General features: G+C 39.9%; 2 protein-coding genes across 9 annotated transcripts in view; one reads left to right on the top strand and one right to left on the bottom strand.

The window, feature by feature from the left end:
• Positions 1–6,632, top strand: part of LOC124120953 (la-related protein 1-like) — a 49,513-nt gene extending 42,881 nt beyond the window's left edge. For all 3 annotated transcript variants that reach the window (XM_046483875.2, XM_046483876.2, XM_046483877.2), the window contains exon 20: positions 245–6,632. In XM_046483875.2, the coding sequence (XP_046339831.1) occupies positions 245–424 (180 nt within the window). In that variant the 3' untranslated portion in view covers positions 425–6,632. The remainder of the gene's footprint in view (positions 1–244) is intronic.
• Positions 6,633–10,741: 4,109 nt separating this feature from the next.
• LOC124120964 (cyclin-dependent kinase-like 5) overlaps positions 10,742–20,530 on the bottom strand; it is a 67,767-nt gene continuing 57,978 nt past the window's right edge. For 5 of the 6 annotated variants that reach the window (XM_046483899.2, XM_046483898.2, XM_046483901.2 and 2 more), the window contains 5 exons: positions 20,472–20,510; positions 18,830–18,965; positions 16,752–16,845; positions 14,887–15,132; positions 10,742–13,644 (listed from right to left, as the gene is read on the bottom strand). In XM_046483899.2, the coding sequence (XP_046339855.1) occupies positions 13,357–13,644; positions 14,887–15,132; positions 16,752–16,845; positions 18,830–18,965; positions 20,472–20,510 (803 nt within the window). In that variant the 3' untranslated portion in view covers positions 10,742–13,356. The remainder of the gene's footprint in view (positions 13,645–14,886; positions 15,133–16,751; positions 16,846–18,829; positions 18,966–20,471; positions 20,511–20,530) is intronic. The other variant, XM_046483902.2, reaches the window with a different exon arrangement.

Genomic DNA, 20,530 nt, shown 5'->3' on the forward strand with positions numbered 1-20,530 from the left:
TAGGTGTGTCACACCCTGACATGGCCCCTTGATGCTATCAAACACTTCGTTTGGTGGTCTAGACTGGATAATTTACAGCCCGCCATGACAAAGCTTAATGTTTGCTGACTATGGCGCAAAACATTTATTCACTTGGTCTACAGTGCAAGGAAACAAATTCAAATTTACCTTTTGTCACAAAACAACAAATTGAAGATTTGCAACTTAATACCATAGCTCCACCATAAAATCTATCCTTTGTTAGTTTGAGGATCAGTCCAGTGGACCAACACCTTCAAAGCAGACATCCCAAGACAGCCAATCGAAAATAGTTGCTCAGAAGTCGGGTCAAGCCAGCCAATCAAAATCCACAACAGAGAAAACTGACAAGCCTGCATCCGGATCAGAAGGTGCTGCTGCCGCTGCCGCCGCTGCCTCCAAATGATGCACTGTACATAGACTGATGGGACGAGGGGGGCATGTATATAGAAGAGGATGCTGTGTGACATCATTCAACCAATATCTGCACTGGGCAAGCTGGAATGCATTCTCTGTACCAAATGTAACTTTAAATATCAGTTTATGTGCAAGAGACAATTTAATGGCAACTTTCATTTTCATATTTACCAGTATTGACAAGATATTGATATCATGAAAAAAAGTGATTGTCAGGTCTAAAACTAAATGGTTTTAAAGTTTCCATAAATTTGTTTATTGCTAGATGAAATTATTTGTAACAATATGAAATCTGATTTTAACTTCAGTACAAGAGTTCTAAATCAAGTAGACGTCTAATATTTGCAGAAATGGTTTTAGGCTGGTTCAGTTCATTTAAAAGCACAGGGTGTCCTCTTGTATGGATTACATTTTGCCAAGTTTCTTGGTTCCTTTTAATATCTGATGAACATCAAGGTTATCTTGGGGGTGGTGGCCCGATGAAATTATTATGGAAGGGAGATAACTCTTGAATACTTGTGGATTTGAATGTAGCCATAATTATAGTTGTGCAGTGTAAGTTGCTTATACTGCTGTGATATGGTTTCTGTGCTGAGTTTCAATATGTAAAATATTGATGGTGGACAGCATGGTGTCTTCCGTCGTCTGCCACTTGTGAATATTTATAATAGTCCTCTGTATTGTCAAGTGAAGGGAGATAATCATGAGGTATATTCAACGGAAAAAAATGTTGCATATTCAATTCCACTTTTGTTTTATGATTTTGATGTTTGTAACAGTTATTACATTGACGGCCGAGAATTTATTTTAGCACGCTGATGTACTCTTGTTTTAGAGTAGATATAGGATTATTTTCATTTTCATTTCATTTAGTTGAACAAGACATATATACATTTATCACCCTAGTGAAGTGCTTTGATTTTCATGTGAAAATGGTACAAAGGAATACTTAATCTTATCAAACAAATATTTTCTTTGACTGCAGCTATGCTTGACCAATCATTTTGTCATAGCCAACAAGGCCTCTGTGTTTCATATAGATGGTAAGGAATCTAGTTTTGATTTGTATATTCTCAGTAAAATATTTCCGAAGATGTAATTCATAAAGGATAAACTTGAAGTAATACTATTTTCAAGGTATCAACAAAGTTTTATTTTCAGTGCTTAGGGAAAGAGAGACAAAATTCCATAAAGACATGGACAAGTTGCAATATCTTTTCAAAGTTGTTTCCGAACTCTAGTGAAGTGTTTCAAGTTGTATTATTTATGGACAAAGTGATCCTTTTGCTGAACTGAAGGTGATGTGGATATTTGAATGACTGTACGTGTGTCTCAGCTGGAGTGGTGGTGCATTGCTTTCTTCATGTTTTCAGTGTTTTATTTTCAGGGAAAGTCTGCCTCTGTTTCCATAACGCCGTTGCTATCATTCATTCGTTCAACCAGTCTGTGTTGCTATGTGTTGTTGATGTCTGTGAAACAAGTTAGGATCTAGTTCAGTGATCTCTACCAGTTACATATTTCATGTTGTAGGTCAATTTCACATTCTGATATTTTCAATGGCTGTGGGATTGTTGGGATGTGGACTGATGGACAGATGGACAGAAGTAAGGGAGAATCTATCATTGCAGATAATTCGTGACACAATGTGGTCATTATCTGGTGTGTCATGATAAGTGTTGAATGAAAGACGTCACGTCTAGACTACCTCCCTTGAGGTTCCATGTTATGGGGGCATTGGTGGCCCACTCATCTAAGCCACCCAATCCGTGGCAGAGTTGCAACCCTTGGCCACTCCAGAAACTTTTGATTGTGGGTTCGAATCCCAGTTCGTTATGTTTCTAGTTTTCTAAACACCATGCTCATGCTTGTTGGTTTCACCAAAGTGGTAAACGTCTGAGACCTGCATCAGTTCGGACTTTGCTCCCACATTAAGCTGATGCGCTGTGATTGAATGGGAATACTGCTAAGAGGGGTGTTAAACCCAACTCACTTACTCCTTCATGTGTCTGTCCATCAGTATCTAAGGAATTCCACGTCTTACATGTATGGAAGTTAACTTTCTACCTTAACACCTTGTTGACTCCGAACTGTTTGTTTACAGTGCTGTTCTGTTGAGAACCTAGATTTGGCTTGACCCACAGACCAGTAGATCACAAGAAATACACTCAACTCCAAAGTGATTATTTTCGTCATGTCTGTTTGTGTTTGTCATTGTATTTAGGGTATTTAACATGTGTCAATATTTTTTTCATGAGATTTGACTGAGGTAGAGTCACGGGACCACAACACAATCAGGACTTGAAATGGCCTCGCATTTATGTGATACACTTTCGTGAACATGGTCATTTTAAATAGAACACAAAGTTGTAATAGTAAACTCAACTTAATGAATGTTAGTTTGAAAATCATTATTTGTGCCTGTCATGATACCAAGTGTTGCTTGTTTGAAGACAAGAACTTATGCAAGAACTTACTCTGACACTGTGTAGAGTGTACTGATGGCAACATGCCGCACACTTCTGTAGAGAAACTCTCAAAGGACTGACAATTAACTGCTGACTGAAATCTGGACAAACCATCAAAAGTAATCCTGTTCTTTGTTTGCTGATAGTGTTGCTTCTTTTATAGTGTTTGAGTATTGGTGACCCTGTCTGATTTATTAGTGCTTACTCTCTTGTTGTACATAAACTGTTTCATATTTGAAACCTATATTGCACCATATTGATCTGTGTGACCTTATACATATAGCTGTAGTACTGTACAGAACCCAGCATCTGTGTGAATGTCTGATAACCTTATATACCAGTGAGTCTGGCAGTGTCTGTATTACCATATTTATCTTATCTTCATCTTCCGTAACCTGGTGATGGTGTACAGTTCATACAGTTTTTCATAGTCAAGTCATGGGCTATCAAGAGCATGTTCTGTCAGCCTCTTGGGTTATCAAGAGCATGTTCTGTCAGCCTCTTGGGTTATCAAGAGCATGTTCTGTCAGCCTCTTGGGTTATCAAGAGCATGTTCTGTCAGCCTCTTGGGCTATCAAGAGCATGTTCTCTCAGCCTCTTGGGTTATCAAGAGCATGTTCTGTCAGCCTCTTGGATTATCAAGAGCATGTTCTGTCAGCCTCTTGGGTTATCAAGAGCATGTTCTGTCAACAGCTTGGGTTATCAAGAGCATTGTTAATCTTTGGAAATTATCATGTGAAAATGTTCCGTTAATTACTTGGGTTATCACATGCATGCCACCTGCATAACTGGCCTCTTATTTTTGCTCTTGATACAGATTCCCCCCCTGCTGAAAGTAGTTTTATGTAAACAGACCATAATTGAACAATGTGCCAAATTGGAGTTGTTAGGATTAGGAGACGCTAACCTGAAGACTTGCTAGAGCAGCTCACTAGTTTGTGTCAGCCCAGCATCTCAGTCAAAGCGTTGTGCTGTACCAAGGTTTTCCTGTCTACACAACTGTGATCGCCGTTGTCCTCCATGTCTTCTGTTGGGCTGTTTCTCTCACTATGCACGTCTGTATGCAATTACTTGACTAGGTTCTCTCGCTGTCCTGTGGTCCAATCTGTTAATGTCGTCATGATACGGTGTCAGGGGACCCTATCTGCTGAACACAAGTAGGAGCACCTCCATAATCCCCTGGCAGAGTCGCTACTGGCTAATGTTGTTGATCTCACTAATGAGCGAACCAGCCCTTCCAAACTCTGAACCACCCGAGCTCTCTGAGTTTTAATTATCGGACTTTGAAGTTTAAATGAGATATTTGTAGAACTGTAGAGTTGAATGAGTCCCGGTCATGGTTTCTGAAATTGTTTGTACTCTGAAAGTGATAGGTTGAAAATAGTAATAAGTATTTCATTTTTTGATGAAATGTCAGAGCTTTAATATTCTGTCTCAAAGTTCACAGTGGCTGGGCGGGGATGTATGGAACAGCACCCACTTGAATAGACTTCCCAACACTAACATTACACCAGGAGGAATTGTCAAAACCACTCTGTAGAATATTTTATTGTTTTTTGGTAGTAATCATTAGTTTGTTAAATTGATAAGTCTTGTGTTCAAGAGAATGTTAGAATGAGTTGTGGCTTGTTAACTATGTGAAAGATGAATGCTCTGTGTAAGTTTAGGATTTTGTTTTTGGAATATGAAATTTGGGTCATACATATTCCGGTTGTCTCGTTAGCAGTTTATGCAAGCTCCCAGACTGCCAGGAAATGATCTTATGTTTTTGGGAGATCAAACTTTCCGAATGAACAGTCAGTTATGCAATAGATGAGGATGTGTGATAGTACTTTAGTGGGATATAAGCTACCGTTGTGAGAACGAAGGGAGAGGTGTAGCCAAAACCTTTTGTTTCTCGCAACGGTTTCTTTTCATCCCAATAAAGTACTGTGACAAGTCCTCTTTCTTAGAGCAGAGCCAAATACTCGAGTTCCATGGATAAGATGGCTGTTCAAATGTCTCTTTCCACTTCCACTCCTGGACCTTGAACCCACAGCTGAGGCATCTCGAAGCACATGCAGCTTGAGCAGCATTCAGCCGAGGAGGCGTCTTGAAGCACGTGCAGCTTGAGCAGCATTCAGCCGAGGCGTCTTGAAGCACGTGCAGCATTCAGCCGAGGAGGCGTCTTGAAGCACGTGCAGCATTCAGCCGAGGAGGCGTCTCGAAGCACGTGCAGCATTCAGCCGAGGAGGCGTCTTGAAGCGCGTGCAGCTTGAGCAGCATTCAGCCGAGGCGTCTCGAAGCACGTGCAGCTTGAGCAGCATTCAGCCGAGGCGTCTCGAAGCACGTACAGCTTGAGCAGCATTGACATGTAAAGTCGGAGTACATTATTGGGGTACAATTGTGACATGACCCAAATGACGAAAGCCCATTGGATCAGAGCTTTACTTGTGCTCTAAGGATTGTTAACGAGATGACAACAAAGGTGTGCCCACACCTTGTTTTCTATCTTGGTCTGGCTGATTTACCAAAGATTGATGAAACTATTGCAATCCGAGTCAGCTGTTGTTAAGTTTGTTAAGTTTATTGAAATTGTAACACTGTTCCTTGCGATCTCTTATAACAAACATCAGGTTAATAATATGGCATTATTGAGCTCTTCGTCACAGAAGCTACTGTTGAATTGTCACAAGTGATGAATATGTTTCATATTTCTGTCAAGTCAAAAATATTCCATGCCATGGAATAAGATTTATTTTGTTTATGGCTCATTTTTGTAAAAACTGTACCTAGAAGTAAATTTGGTAGGATCTCTTCCTAAATAATGGAATAGAAATGATACCATTTGTGTTCTGTTACTGTTAAGTGCCCATTAGCATGAAATTGTGAAGTTTGTGATGCATACAATATGATTTAGAACTAGCACTTTGTGTGTGGTGACAGTGCCTTTATTCAAAGTTTGATTTATGTTAGACTACCAAATAATGTCTCATTCAGTCACTTTCTGGCAATATTAGTTTGTATAGAAAAAGACAACCCTTTTTATGTACATACATTACATTCATCTTAAGGAGAGGCTCTTGTACATACCGCTATCTGGGAGATTGGATTGGTTTTTGTTCATTTGAAATAACCATGTATATTTCTAAAATAATCACAATTATTTATTTTACATCAAATGGTACATTATTTTGATCCCATTTAGGTTTTAGTATAGAAAATGTCATTGAAAATTTTATTTGTTTTTGACCAGCAATAATTTAATGAAAATTATTACATTTCTTAATGACATTCTGAAGTAAAATAAATGATAAACTGTATATATATATATATATATATAAAAGTGTCGTATTCCCAGCTGATTTATTTTATAAAGTGACGGTTTCCGTTTCATGATTTTTCACATGATGTTAAAGTACAGAAGAATGAAATTGAAAAAAAATGTGTACCGGGTACTCCATTTAATCTGTATTATGTGCTCAAGTGATTTGATATATTTATATCTGTAAATGATTCTAGTAATTTGTTTTTCATTATTTCTGGGCGAAAGGGAGAGCTTGGTGCTATTATTCCTGCAAGATAAAGTTCAATTCAAGTCCTTTTTTCCATACAGTGTTGCTTCATCATGGAAATGTTCCTATTCTTTTATTCAGTGTGACAAAACCTTTAACTTTATATTAGACAGAATGATGTAGTTGGTACTAGCTGCACAAAGGACAAAAAAAAGAAGAAAAAAATATCAAAAACATTTTCTATTGTTTGTTGTCTTTGGAGTCAGCAGTGACAGCCCACAACATGGCCAAAAGCAGGTCATCATACCCTCCTTCAGTTTTTTCCCAGGCTGCCATGATATAGCTGGAACATGCTGAGACGGTGTATCCCTACTTTTTGAAGCGGTGCGATACTGGCACATTCAGCATTGACAGGTCCTTGTCAAACCTAATATCAGTATTTCAGTCACACCCCGGCCGCGTCATACCAAAAGACGTTAAAAGATGGTACTTGTTGTTACCCTGTCTGGCGCTCGGCAATAAGGGGCTAAAGCAAGGACAGGTCGGCTCGGAGTCAGTTTACTGCGTCTGAGGGGTATTCATGTTAAACTGCGGCATGGTATCTCACCTCACCTCACCTATTTCAGTCACATCACAGCGGGTCATCCTGGTGCAAGTGATCACAATCAGGACAAACCTGGAGTTCAAACTCGGGCAGCTAAGGGACACAACTCTGTACAGCTTCATGTTACATTTTGGCAGTGAAGCGTGGATAGCCGCACTCGCTGTTCGGCTCATATGGGTCTAGGCAGTGTTACATTGCTATCTTTTGGAATTAAATTGATTAACAATATTCCCAAGGTAAATTTAGATTACGGTCAAGGAAAAAAGATTACAATAAGGTATGCACTCCCACGTGATCTTGTGTCCCATGGGTTCCGGGAAAAGCATTGTCAAGTACTGTTGGAAATGCTAGAAAAATGATTTTCTGGCTATATTTAGATAATATGCGTCATAGGTTATAAAATAGCATATATCAAAATAACCCAAATCGACCTAATCTAGCCTATCCTAGCTGACACTGTGATTAGCTTTAAAATGTACTTTTACAGGTAAAAAGATGATAAACTTAGAAAATATTTGTGTGTTGTCATGCATATGGAACACCTGTACATTCTCATAGGTGCAAATGTCACCTGTGTTGGGGGTGGTCTCAAAATATTGCCGTAATTGTACTTTGAGATATGAGTTGATAGAATCGAGAAGTATTTGATGTTCTGCGTCAGATTGTGGTGACTCAGCTGATGATGTATACGAGCCTGTACTATCGCCCAAAGGTATAATAACTGGTGGAACAAGGCTGATAGCTAGCAAAGACTGGGTTGATCCTCCCTCTGACGTGTGATTTGAATGTTGTGTTATGTCTTGACACGAACCCTGTACAGCTGGCCAAGATCGGCTCAATTGGGTTCAGCTCACAATGTCTGATTGCCGTTCGTATAAGACAATGTGACGGTGTTGTGGCGCAAGGACATGTCTTGTACTTTTCTGGTTTCTTATTCAGAATTGTCTCCATGAGTTGAACTTTAGATTGTCTGATGTGGACATAGCAAGGTGTCGGATATTCCTGCATGGTCGCCTTCAGACTACTCAGGGTTGGCCTGACAGTATCAGGTCCCGGGACGTTAAAACTGGCGTTATCCATGATCCTGTAGGTTGGGCTGTAGCTGATGTTCCAACCAGTCTATGAACACATCACCATTCATTTCTTTATGATAATCACCAGTGTTTGGGTTAGCCTCGAAAACTTTCACATCCATCAATTAGCCCAAGATCACGGTTTCGGCGTGCAAAAGAATGACACGATTACCTTTACCTGATGGTACCATGGGTACTTTTCGTCCATCTGACGGTAGCCACATGTAGTCCGTGGAATGATTCTTGTTCTCCCAGGTTTCATCAAGGTAAATTACCCGGAAGCCCAGACTGCAATAGTTATGAATGGTTCAGGGATAATGTGACCTCAGACAGGATGGAAATTTTCCCCTAAAAACTGCTCGGTTATCGCCACGTGCAGTGTATCGAAATCCCATCTCGCAGAGAGCAATATTTAATGCAGTCCTAATCTATAATTTCCTCCTAAACTTTACAAGTCGTGGGATACTTCTGCTCATAAAGCTTGTATACACTATACACCTAATCACTGTTTCAAAGCTGTGTGAGGTCCTTTCACGTCCCGGTTTTGAGACCACCCCTATACGTTCTGTTTCATTTATCATACTTGTTGCTATGAACTGAAAACCCCATAGCATGGGCAGTTTGGTAATACACCCTATCTAAACTAATATATGGTCTCCATCTATCACTAAAGTGCAAAGAACTTGTATACATTTCCGAGTACAGACTTCATGTGTAATGTAACATGCATCATGGGAGCAGTGCTGATTAAAACGAATGCAGCGTCGTGTTATTTTAGAAGACTCGCATCTAGAATGTTCTCCAAACGATTTTTTTGTGTGTGGATTAGATGTTTTATGAAGACTACATTATTATCATTATAACAGAGTCACGTGCTCATAATTCTAGAGTCCGTTTTAGACTTCCATCACTGGACTTAAAATATATCTGTACTTACTGTTTTGGATCGGATTTTGTTCCTGTAAATTTGTCAATAAGACTCCTAGTGACTGAAATACTTCAAACCACATGATGAGTAGTTACTCGATATTTCAATAGCAATAGCCTGACAAAATCTATCCTTTTATAACGGTCAAGACATTTTTCTAGCATTTCCGACAGTTCTTTAAGAACACCAAACGTTCAAGTTGGCAGTCGTTCATCTCTACAATGAATAGGTTTACCCCTTGAAGTCATTTGGCCAAGAACAAAGATGATGAATGGCACAAATGTTATCATAGTGACGAATAGTCAGAAAGCTAACAGGTTGGTTAAACAGTTTAAAAATGTCCATCTGACAGCATAAGTTTTCCTATCTTCATTGATGGAAGTTGAGAGACGTCAAGACCTTGCGTCATCATTAAGGATTATTCTCCCAGCCTTATACATAACAGTCTAACGTTAGACAGTGGAATGGCTAGGGCACTTATCCCCATACACTTGACCTGTGGTCATGAATTTCTTGGGATGTACTTTTCTCTCAAGTCGAAGATGGATACTTTTCCAATTTGTTTCCATCACGTTCACCTTCAACTGGCTGTTATTAATATACAAATGGCCTCAACAGACTAGCAATGAACTACTCAAACAATGTACTACATTGACTAGATCACTTTGTCTTGGCCATAGTTGAAAGTTAGTCAAGCTTAGAACTTTTTGACCAGGCCTCGGACCTGTGAAGATTCCGGGGAAGTCTTCAGCAACCCATGCTTGCCGTAAAAGGCGACTAACGGGATCGGGTTGTCAGACTCGCTGACTTGGTTGATGAATGTCATCGATCCCAATTGCGTGGATCGATGCTCATGATATTAATCACTGGATTGTCTGGTCCAGACTCGATTATTTACGGACCGCCGTCATATAGCTGGAATATTGCCGAGTGTGGCGTTAAACAACAACAACAAAAAAAACAGGCCTCGTAATACCCCCATCCATCTCTGTATCACAGTTACACCAAATTTTAAAAATTTGTCATATGAGACTTTAAATGCATACACAAGTGTTGACAAGGAAGCATCCCCTCTGTGTGACCAATGCAGTGATACTACGCCAGAAACAGTTCCTCACCTGTTGGAATGTCCTCATTATGACAACATAATCTGAAGTATTGTGCAATACTGGGCCCCAACATGCCTTGTTGCAATCCAAAGGGCAGTATGTGACTAATATTAAAAATATCGTCAGGTGTAAATAAACAATAAAACCAAACGTGTATCGATTTTATATTGTTTTAACATTTCTTTTTCTGCATCATCTTTTTTCTAAACAAACTTGTGTTTGCTCGATGTTCTGATCCAAATCATTAAGAAGAGGATCCTGTCATTTCATCAGAGTAATGTACAGTGTCATACATTTTAAGGTAAATTAATACCTTTGGTGCAGTAAATCTACTTGTATTTATGGTTGTAAAACATCATTTGATGTGTTGGGGCAAATAGACCTTATTTCTGGTCGAAGTCACCCTGAAGCTATACCACCACCACCACCACCACGACATTACAGTTTAGGATCACAGGACGACCTTCCACAATGGTTTCATTTCTCATTCCAAAGTGTGGACAGATCGGATTGTGTGCTTCCAGTTACAAACTTTGCTTTGTACGATTGGGTAGGAATATAACCGACAGTGCAAAATATTGACAAACGTCAACCGTGATTTCTGATACTTGGAACAATAAAAACAGACAGATGTATAATAAAAGTATTTTATATGCCAAATGTTGGCTTTTAGGAAAGCAAACAATACAACTGAAAATTGAAAGTGAAATGAATGGACGGAGAGATGGGAATGATGGCTGGAGGCGACGGTGTGAAGAACACAATTCTGGTGTTGACCTGATGGCGTGAACATGACTGGTGGGGGCATGCTGGGGGCATGCGGGGGACGACTTCAGTTACTGGAGACAATTTATCTATTCTCCAACAAGATTTACTTCTGTTAAATTATTTCTTGATAAAATATTGGATATATTTTGGTTATTTCAAATCAGTTTTATTTGAAATGTTAATTGTATGTAAATGAAGATGTCCATTGATGATTGATAAAGACGCTCGTTCTCTGTTTAAGAAAAGCAATTTTCCAAGTTCCCTGTTTTACAAACTGAGCAAGATAAATTATGATAAAAAAAACAGCTTGAATTTTTCCAGATTCAACATTAAGTATCAGTCACAAAAATATGTATATTTCAAAGGAGTTTGATTTCTACAGAAGGTGGGCAGTACTTTATGATGAATGAGTTTTTGAGTTCCAACATCAAGATCCATGGACTTGATCAGTTTGATAGGAACCTACATCAGAATACAAATACAACACAAGTGGACAAAGGACTTAACTTGATGCACAAACTACCTGCTATGAAACTAGGTACTATTGAATAAATTATTGGAGGTAGATACCGTTAAATGTGAACAGAACTAAATACTGAACTAATGGACAGTGAATGATGTGGCTAATGCGGCATTGTGAGTAGGTTTCACGTAATGCTGGACCCCCGACTACCAGGAGAGGAAGGTGACAGGACGGACAATGTGATGGCAATGGACGGAAGAAATGTGCAGTGATTGTCACATTGTTAAACAGTTGTCGTACAAGCCAACACTTGGAAACACACAGAGGACTCTGTCCAAATAGTATTTACAACACTTCTCAACCAGGGATTTATCCTGAAAGGTCATTGGCTCTTTTCAACCCAGGAGAGCCACTAATACAAGCACACAGCATTCCATGATGTATGAAGATTAGTTTCACTTTCAATTCTAAGAATACTGGAACGATATTTGACTCGTGAAGGTTCAACAGCAGATGTTCCCCAGTATTTGGGAGGGTATATTTGCTTTCTGAAATATTCGGCAAGTCTGGTAGATGAATTAAGCTGGACAAAACAGGTGACTGCTTGAGTATTTAAAGGAAAAAAAGTCACAAAATTGAATCAATTTGAAATTCATGTGAATTGGTCTTTAAAGTTTACACAAGAAGATGTGTTGTTCAGTAACCTCCATACAGCTACGAGAGTGATGAAGCAAATACTGTCGCGCCTGTTAAGAATGCAGATTTCAAAACTGATTATACTACTAACATTTCTCATTTTTTTCGGATTTATATTGCATTGGTGAATTTTGAAAATTCTGCGGAATCTTTGTGACCACTCTTTATGTAGCTAAACCCAGTGAATAATCTGTTATGGGGTATGAAACCTGTGAATATACATTTGATACCAGTACAGAAACGTGTTTAATACTTTAGCAATGTGTATAAACATGTATAATGTTACAACCTTTAGGATAGATGTGACACTGATTCATAGTACAAAAGAACCAGTTAACTTAAAAAACCTGACAAATTCTGTGAAAATATAGACAACAATCAGTTTGAACAACAAATGTTAAGAGACGGTTAGTTCTGTTGATTAGTAACAAAAACAAAACAGTTCTTAAAAATGTGTTCTTTTACATTAAGTAAAATATATAGCTGATGAAATATACAATATTGTGGTTTTCTGTTGTACATTTCATATCACATACAGCAATTCATATGCAAGGACAGTTTGAGTTTACATTGCTTTGTTGAAATAATGAAATGAACTGCATTAACTTAAGATTTCAAAGAATCCCATAAATTCTTCATATTGAACTGATCACATCATCAGAAGATATAAATAAGCTTCATGGTATAATTATGTCTTTCAAAATATTTAACAGCATTTATTGAAACGCACCTTAGGCCATAAACAATTATTAGATTTTCATCCCCGCCCACCACACTAAATATTCCTCTCAAGAACTTCCAGAAGACAATTTGGAAATGTGTGTTCCTTTCTGTTTGACTGAAGATCCTATTGACTCTATTGTACACAAATGTCGTGAATGGTTTAATAAAAGATATTCCTCCCAACCAACATTTTTAAAAAGTTTAGATGAAATCTAATAATTAATATATTGTGGCCTTACGTGTACTTAAAAAACCCAACATACACTGCGACAAATTTACAGTGCAGAGCATCATTTAACACTGCATAATGCCTTAACTCATAAATGAATCCGTAACAGTAAAATAATATCAAATATCATAACCATAATATGAAACTCTTTTAATTCATAACCGCAATTAATAAATCTTTCAGGCCTGTTTGAGATTTGTCTCCCAGTGTGAAACAAACTTGATTCAAATTATCTGAGGCATGGAGTGATGTGTCTGGATGTCAGGTTTACAAAAACTAACACTCCCTACATAGTGATGGCAGCCACTCTGTCTTGTCCGGAGTCCCTGTAGAACAGCAGCTTGACACAACCAGCAGGCCCCGTACTTCTCACATGTATGGGTCCTGGTAACCCCGATAGTCCGACATTTTGATTGATTTGCCGCCTTTGACAGGTCGGAGGTCACTGTTGCGGGGGGAGGCGACCCCGCCCTCTGGTGGTTCGTCTGCCATGACGGAGGATGGCCGTGACTTCGGCCCCGTCCTCAGCTCCGTCCCGGATAATGATGTGAGGGTCCTTGAGTCTTGCTCAGTCTTTGGGTAAGTTTTACTTGGGGGTGAGTTTTCTGGGGAGTTGCCACGATGTAATGATTTTTGTATGGGCTGTAGACGCACACCCTGGTCAAAGAAGATGGTATAGAGTGAGAGCTATGTCACAATGAGGGAGCTATGGATTATGGTTTTACGCCGCTTTTAGCAATATTCCAGGCAGGGGACACCAGAAATGGGCTTCACACATTGTACCAATGTGGGGAATCGAACCTGGGCCTTCGGCGCGACGAGCATACACTTTAACCACTAGGCTAGCCCAGGGCCCCCTGACATTTTGTAGCAAGTGGGAGACCAAGAATAGCTTTACAAATGTACTCCTGTGGTCCTTAAAGTGGCAAGGGAACAGGAGTGAATGTTGTGAATATATTGGCCAGGTCAGCAATGTTCCAGCTTTGTCATGGCAGCCTGTACATTCCTGGGTCTGGGCCAGGCAAACCAGTTACTGATGGTGTTCACTGGTGTCGCCTCACACACCCTGTCTACTGGTGTCCCCTCTACACACCCTGTCTACTGGTGTCCCCTCTACACACCCTGTCTACTGGTGTCCCCTCTACACACCCTGTCTACTGGTGTCACCTCACACACCCTGTCTACTTGTGTCACCTCTACACACCCTGTCTACTGGTGTCACCTCACACACCCTGTCTACTTGTGTCACCTCTACACACCCTGTCTACTGGTGTCACCTCACACACCCTGTCTACTTGTGTCACCTCTACACACCCTGTCTACTGGTGTCACCTCTACAATCTACACACCCTGTCTACTTGTGTCACCTCTACACACCCTGTCTACTGGTGTCACCTCTACAATCTACACACCCTGTCTACTGGCGTCACCACTACACACCCTGTCTACTGGTGTCCCCTCTACACACCCTGTCTACTGGTGTCCCCTCTACACACCCTGTCTACTGGTGTCCCCTCTACACACCCTGTCTACTGGTGTCCCCTCTACACACCCTGTCTACTGGTGTCACCTCTACACACCCTGTCTACTGGTGTCACCTCTACACACCCTGTCTACTGGTGTCACCTCACACACCCTGTCTACTTGTGTCACCTCTACACACCGTCAACTGGTGTCACCTCTACATTCCTTGTCTACTGGTGTCACCTCTACAATCTACACACCCTGTCTACTGGTGCCACCTCTACACACCCTGTCTACTGGTGTCACCTCTACAATCTACACACCCTGTCTACTGGTGCCACCTCAAACACCCTGTCCACTGGTGCCCTGTCTACTGGTGTCACCTCTACAATCTACACACCCTATCTACTGGTGTCACCTCTACAATCTACACACCCTGTCAACTGGTGTCTGGGTGACCTTCCTCAACTGGACGCCCTGCTTGTAGTGCTGCTTTCTGTCCCGGCCCCCTACATCCCGGTATGCACCATCCTTCTGAGAGGGTGGGTCTCTGGGCGTGTACGCCTCACATGCCACTTCCCCGTCTTCCTTCCAGTCCACCTCAGCCCGTGACATACGAGAAGCATTCCTCGTGGGCACCGACGGAGAGAGACGCCCATCTTCCAGGTCAGGATTGATATTCTATGGAAAGAAGGAGTAAGTGAGAGGAGGGAAACCTCCAAGAGCTGAGGTGAAATGGAGTTTAATGGTGCAATAATTGCACTGATATAGCATCAAGCATGTGTGCGCATTTGTGTTAGTCTGGTTGGTTGGTTGCTTTGTTGTTTAACGCCGCACTCAGCAATATTCCAGCTATATGACAGCGGTCTGTAAATAATCGAGTCTGGACCAGATGCAATTGGGATCAATGACATGCATCAACCAAGTCAGTGAGCCTGACCACCTGATCCCGTTAGTCGCCTTTTACGACAAGCAGAGTCACCTTTTACGGCAAGCATGGGTTGCTGAAGACCTATTCTACCCCGGAATCTTCACGGGTCTGTGCTAGTCTTGACTAATGTCGATTTTATAGTGCTCACCCACTGAGATACCATGTTTAACACGAATACCCCACCCAGACACGGTTTACTGACTCCGAGCTGACCTGTTTTAGCCCCGTAATGCTGAGCGCCAGGCAGGGTAACAACAAGTACCATCTTTTAACGTCTTTTGGTTTGACATGGCCAGGGATCGAATACCAGACCTTCCGCTCTCCGGGCTGACCACCAGACCACGGGGGCGGTCGATTGTGTGAGTCAACAACATTTCACTTAAATCATCCCAGCCGTGTCCAGAATTGATTCTGTACGAGACAACTAGGGATTGATAGCATGGTCAGCAATGATCGACACTGGACCAGGCAATTTAGTGATTGATATCATGAGCAATGTCCCATGCTATCAGGACATGATGACACACAATCAGCCAAGTCACCAAGCTTGATCACCTGCCCTGGTACAACAAGCATGGGGTGCTGGGGACCTATTCTCACCCGGAAGTGAAAACCTGAAAGTATTTCTTGTTTGGTAGGCATTACTTAGAAGTTGGCGGATGACAAGATAGACACAATTTTACTGAATGATTCAGTCTTGCTTGACAACGGTATAAGGATCTATACCGAAACGTCGCTTTTTACAGTATTAAAGAAGTTGTTATCCATAAAATTGTGTCTACCTGAAAGTATTTGTTTTCTCTCACAACTAGTGTCAACACCTGTGTAAATAAAACTATACACAAAACATACCAATATGAATATACAATCTAAAAAAAAGAGAAATATTTGACTCCAATACCATATCTCTCTGCATTACTATCTAAGAATACCTACATAGAAGATGGTGCAATCAAGCTTGCTCAAAGGTTTCAGCTTCCCTTTGTATAACCACCTCAAAAGAAACCTACACAGAACACAAATATTCCTTCAAGGACATCAGTATTCCCTTTTTGGTGTAGATTTGACAGCACTCAGAAACTACAGGATACATGACATATCCACAGCACTACAATGGTGCCAAGACGTTCTACTTTCCAAACTTGTCATTATAGCTTATCGTCGAGAAACAGAAATCAGGTAAACTGGTTGAACGCTTCGCTCACTCATGCCAAAAATTTAGAATTCTCCTACAGAGGAGTCTTCAGATCATCATTCAGAGGTGTCTCATGGGAGTAAAAGATCTGATTTGAATAAGATTGTTGACTATATCCAAGTAACAAGTTAATCACATGGTTCTGTGACATCACTAATACACTGAACCAGCTACCTGCAAGAACTTCTGCTTCTTCTTTTTCCTGGCGAGACTCAGCATGGAAGCTCCATTATATCTCTCACTGGCGCCAGGCGTCTCTACCCCGCGCCTGAAATAGCAAGCAGTACTATGCACCACACCTAGACGCTGCCACAGTACAACTATACATCTCATGCTCATTTCTATGTTTTCAATATTTTAACAAAAATAATATAATCTGGACAAGACAATATTAAGAGCAACATCATGTTGATGCAAATCAACCAAGTCATCGAGTCAGACCACACGATCCAATATAGACCACACAATCAACAGTCTCATCAAGCATGAAATACTCATTTCCGCCGCCAACATGACATGTCCGCTTGTGAGTTGTTGCTAAAGAATCTCGAAAAACAAATATTTCAAAATTCCCAAACCATCAAACGGTACCAAATTACCATTAGACCTATATATGTGCCAAGTTTGGTGAAGAAATTTGTACAGTTTTCAAGATCTGCTTCAGAAAGGAGCTCTACCGTCAAATTCATTGCCATGGAAACTCGAAATTTAAAAAATAAATAAATCCCAAACCTATCAAAAGTCACCAGTTCACCACAAGACCTATCTATGTGCCACGTTTGGTTAAGATACTGTAAATCTGGAAATTAATGCGTCTACAAATTAATACGACTGCTGACCTGTAGCCAAAAATGCAACTCAAAGTCAATGCGACAAAACCCCCCAATCCCATCCCAAGTGGAATAATACACATCCTTACCTTAATCCAACCTTACCTTAATCCAACCTTACCTTAATCCAACCTTACCTTAATCCAATCAAACAGCAAATAGCACAGCTTATTAGCACTGAGTAAAGCTTTACCTACTAACAAAAACTGTTTTCGTAAAAACAACACACAGTTTATATGTTTATTCTGTTGACTGGCATTAATGCGAACAAAGACCATTCTCCTTTTTTCATTTAATTCATGCTCGCGTTAATTTCAAGATTTACAGTAACTCTGATGTTTCTTTAGTTCTGCTCCGGAAACAAAACGTGACGGTTGGACAGACGGCATCCATTCCTATATCCCCCCTTCCACTTCAAGCCTAGGTTACTAGAGACCAACTCTATCCTGGTATCTCCACTATGGTATTGAACAAAACTTGTATAAAGCAGAATTTCTGCAAATGTTACAATACAACAAAGTGACAAGGTCCTAGGTTGCACGGTTACCAGTCAATGACAAGAACAGTCTGCGATTTCAGCCACTAGTCCGATGCCAGAGTCTAGTAAAATTCTGTTTGGTCTAGTGAAATCAGCTAATAAATGCAATATGATGACACTAAAATTGTGGGCCCAGAGTTTGGGCTAGTAGACTTGGAAGTTTTTGCCACAAACTGCAAGAATAGATATACAATTACCGTTTCACATAGGTAATATCAAGTAGCAACACCCTGTAAGGTTAGAGTGAGTGAGTATTGTTTTAAGCTGCTTTTAGCAATATTACCCATGTGGGGAATCGAACCCGGGTCTTTGGCATGACAAGCGAACACTTTAACCACTAGGCTACCCCACTGCCCCCATTAAAGTTAAAACTTTGACATCCTACTTTGCATTTTAAATATTTATCATTGTGCATACAGACTGAAATAATTAAAGCACTATGAATCCCGCCTTGGAGGGAAACAACTCTCTCAGCAGGAGAACAAATCCCTTATACCCCGCTTTGAAGCAAAAAGTCGCAGGATTTGTCCGAGTCACGTGACACAAAAGTTAACCTCAGCTCAATCATATTTTAACATGTTGGTAAGCCTTCGGCTTGTGGTATAAAAACTATGCAGGATGCATGAAACCACATCTACCCTTCGTGATACTGCTACTACTTTCCGTGTACCAAGTGAGGACTGACGTGGTATTTCTACACACTCAGATCAGAGTACAGCATTTTTCAACACATGTCTATCAAAACCAACAAAAACCCAACTACAATCTTGTGCCAATAAATCAATATCCAGACTGAGTTGTACAACACACGCTGAATACAGACGACAAACGACAGCAAATATCTCTTTAATTTCTACTGTTGCCCTATGAATGACCTCACCCACCAGGGGGCGTAGTGGTTGTGCGATGGGGACTCCGACCTCAGGTGATATGGCTGGTGACCCGAATACTTTGCATATGACCTTGTCTGGAGACTTAGATGGCGATTGTCACGATTCATGTCTCTAGAGTAGCTGAAATCTGGAAGGAAATGTATCTGTTTAGCGAAAGTTAAAACTCATGGAAGAAATTAAATTTTCATATTATCTGAAGTAAATAGATTGCCTAGAAAGTAAAATTTTAAATCATATCAAAATAAGGCCTTGGATGGGAATTCGTTGCGATCAGTTAATTTATTTATTGATCTAACTAAATTGATATTCAAATGAAAGATTTGTTCTGTAATTTCTTATACTGTCAAATGAAGTCTTGAAAACGGAAAAGAAATCACTGATCAAAAAGAACAACAAACTGGTTAAAATGTAATATTTTGTTTCAGATTTGAGTTGTTGGTCTGCTCTAATCACATCAATCAATGGTTAATGAGCTGTGCGGTTTTCAACATCTGTGCTCTAAAACTCTCAACTAGTTGTTATTCTGTTCATACAAGCTGGTTAGAAACTGAACAGTTTCCCAAAAAAAGCACAATGTACAACAAAGTCATAAAACTATCACTGTAAAAGCAGAACTTGAAGCTCGAGACCGACTCTATTTTCCTTTGAGCAGAGAATATAAAGCAAGTCAGGAGAGAGATTTGGCACTTAAACCAAGCTACACTCTGTCTCCCCACTACCAGCAGAAAGCGAGAGTTATCTATCCTGATGACATTCAAATAGAAGGTCATAATGCTTCTTCAGTCACCATTCTTACGTTTTCCTCAATAGAAACATGACATTATTCCACAAATTTAAAAAACGGGTCTTGAAATGATCAATGCAGTTTGGCATTTTACTGTCAAAAAAAGAAGTTTAAATAAAAAAGGGCAATGTTGCCTACTGTCTCTATATTTCAAATTTCATAATGTTTATAATAAACACATTATGGCCGACTAAGATATTTCATTTGAAACTTTGAGTAACAACTCAAAAATATGAATGTAACTTTAACATAAAAGCCATAATAAACATGATAAACATGATAAACAGGTAACATGTAAATCTCATCCATACAAATGTAATTTTTTGGTGCCCTGTTCGAACAGAAACTGTGCAATGCAAAAAAACAGGGCAATAGCAGCAACGAGACAAAACCATAGCCAGGTGCATCATGGGAAATAAAGTACATAAATATATGTCAATATATGTCAATATATGTCAATATATCACATATAAGAATGCAATGAAAGATACACACATTAATAAAAAATAAGTTGCTCCCAATTGAAAGTAATTAGTGAAATTTGAGACTTTTTGTAAGGAGCAAGAAGTTAAAAAACACCAAAAAACACTTTCTCGCCATAATTTACATATTATACATTTTTTTACTTTGTACATATATGTAACTTAATTTCATCATTCTGTTCAAATTCACTTTTGGGACTTCCAAAACTTTTATTTAACCATTGACATAAAATTGAGACAATGAAAATGTTACAGTTGAAATGTGTGTCGTGTCAGAGTTTATCCCATGATGCACCGGCCATGTTTCCTGATGACAGAGATGGTCCCCTGACGGACCCACAGGATGCTGCTGGAACGTCTACATTACCTGGTGATGTGCTTGCTTCATGTATGTCATAGCCTGAATCTGACAAAACACACACTTGG

This window comes from Haliotis rufescens, unplaced genomic scaffold, assembly GCF_023055435.1.
Source record: "Haliotis rufescens isolate VD_foot unplaced genomic scaffold, xgHalRufe1.0.p SCAF_50, whole genome shotgun sequence".
NCBI lineage: Eukaryota > Metazoa > Mollusca > Gastropoda > Lepetellida > Haliotidae > Haliotis > Haliotis rufescens.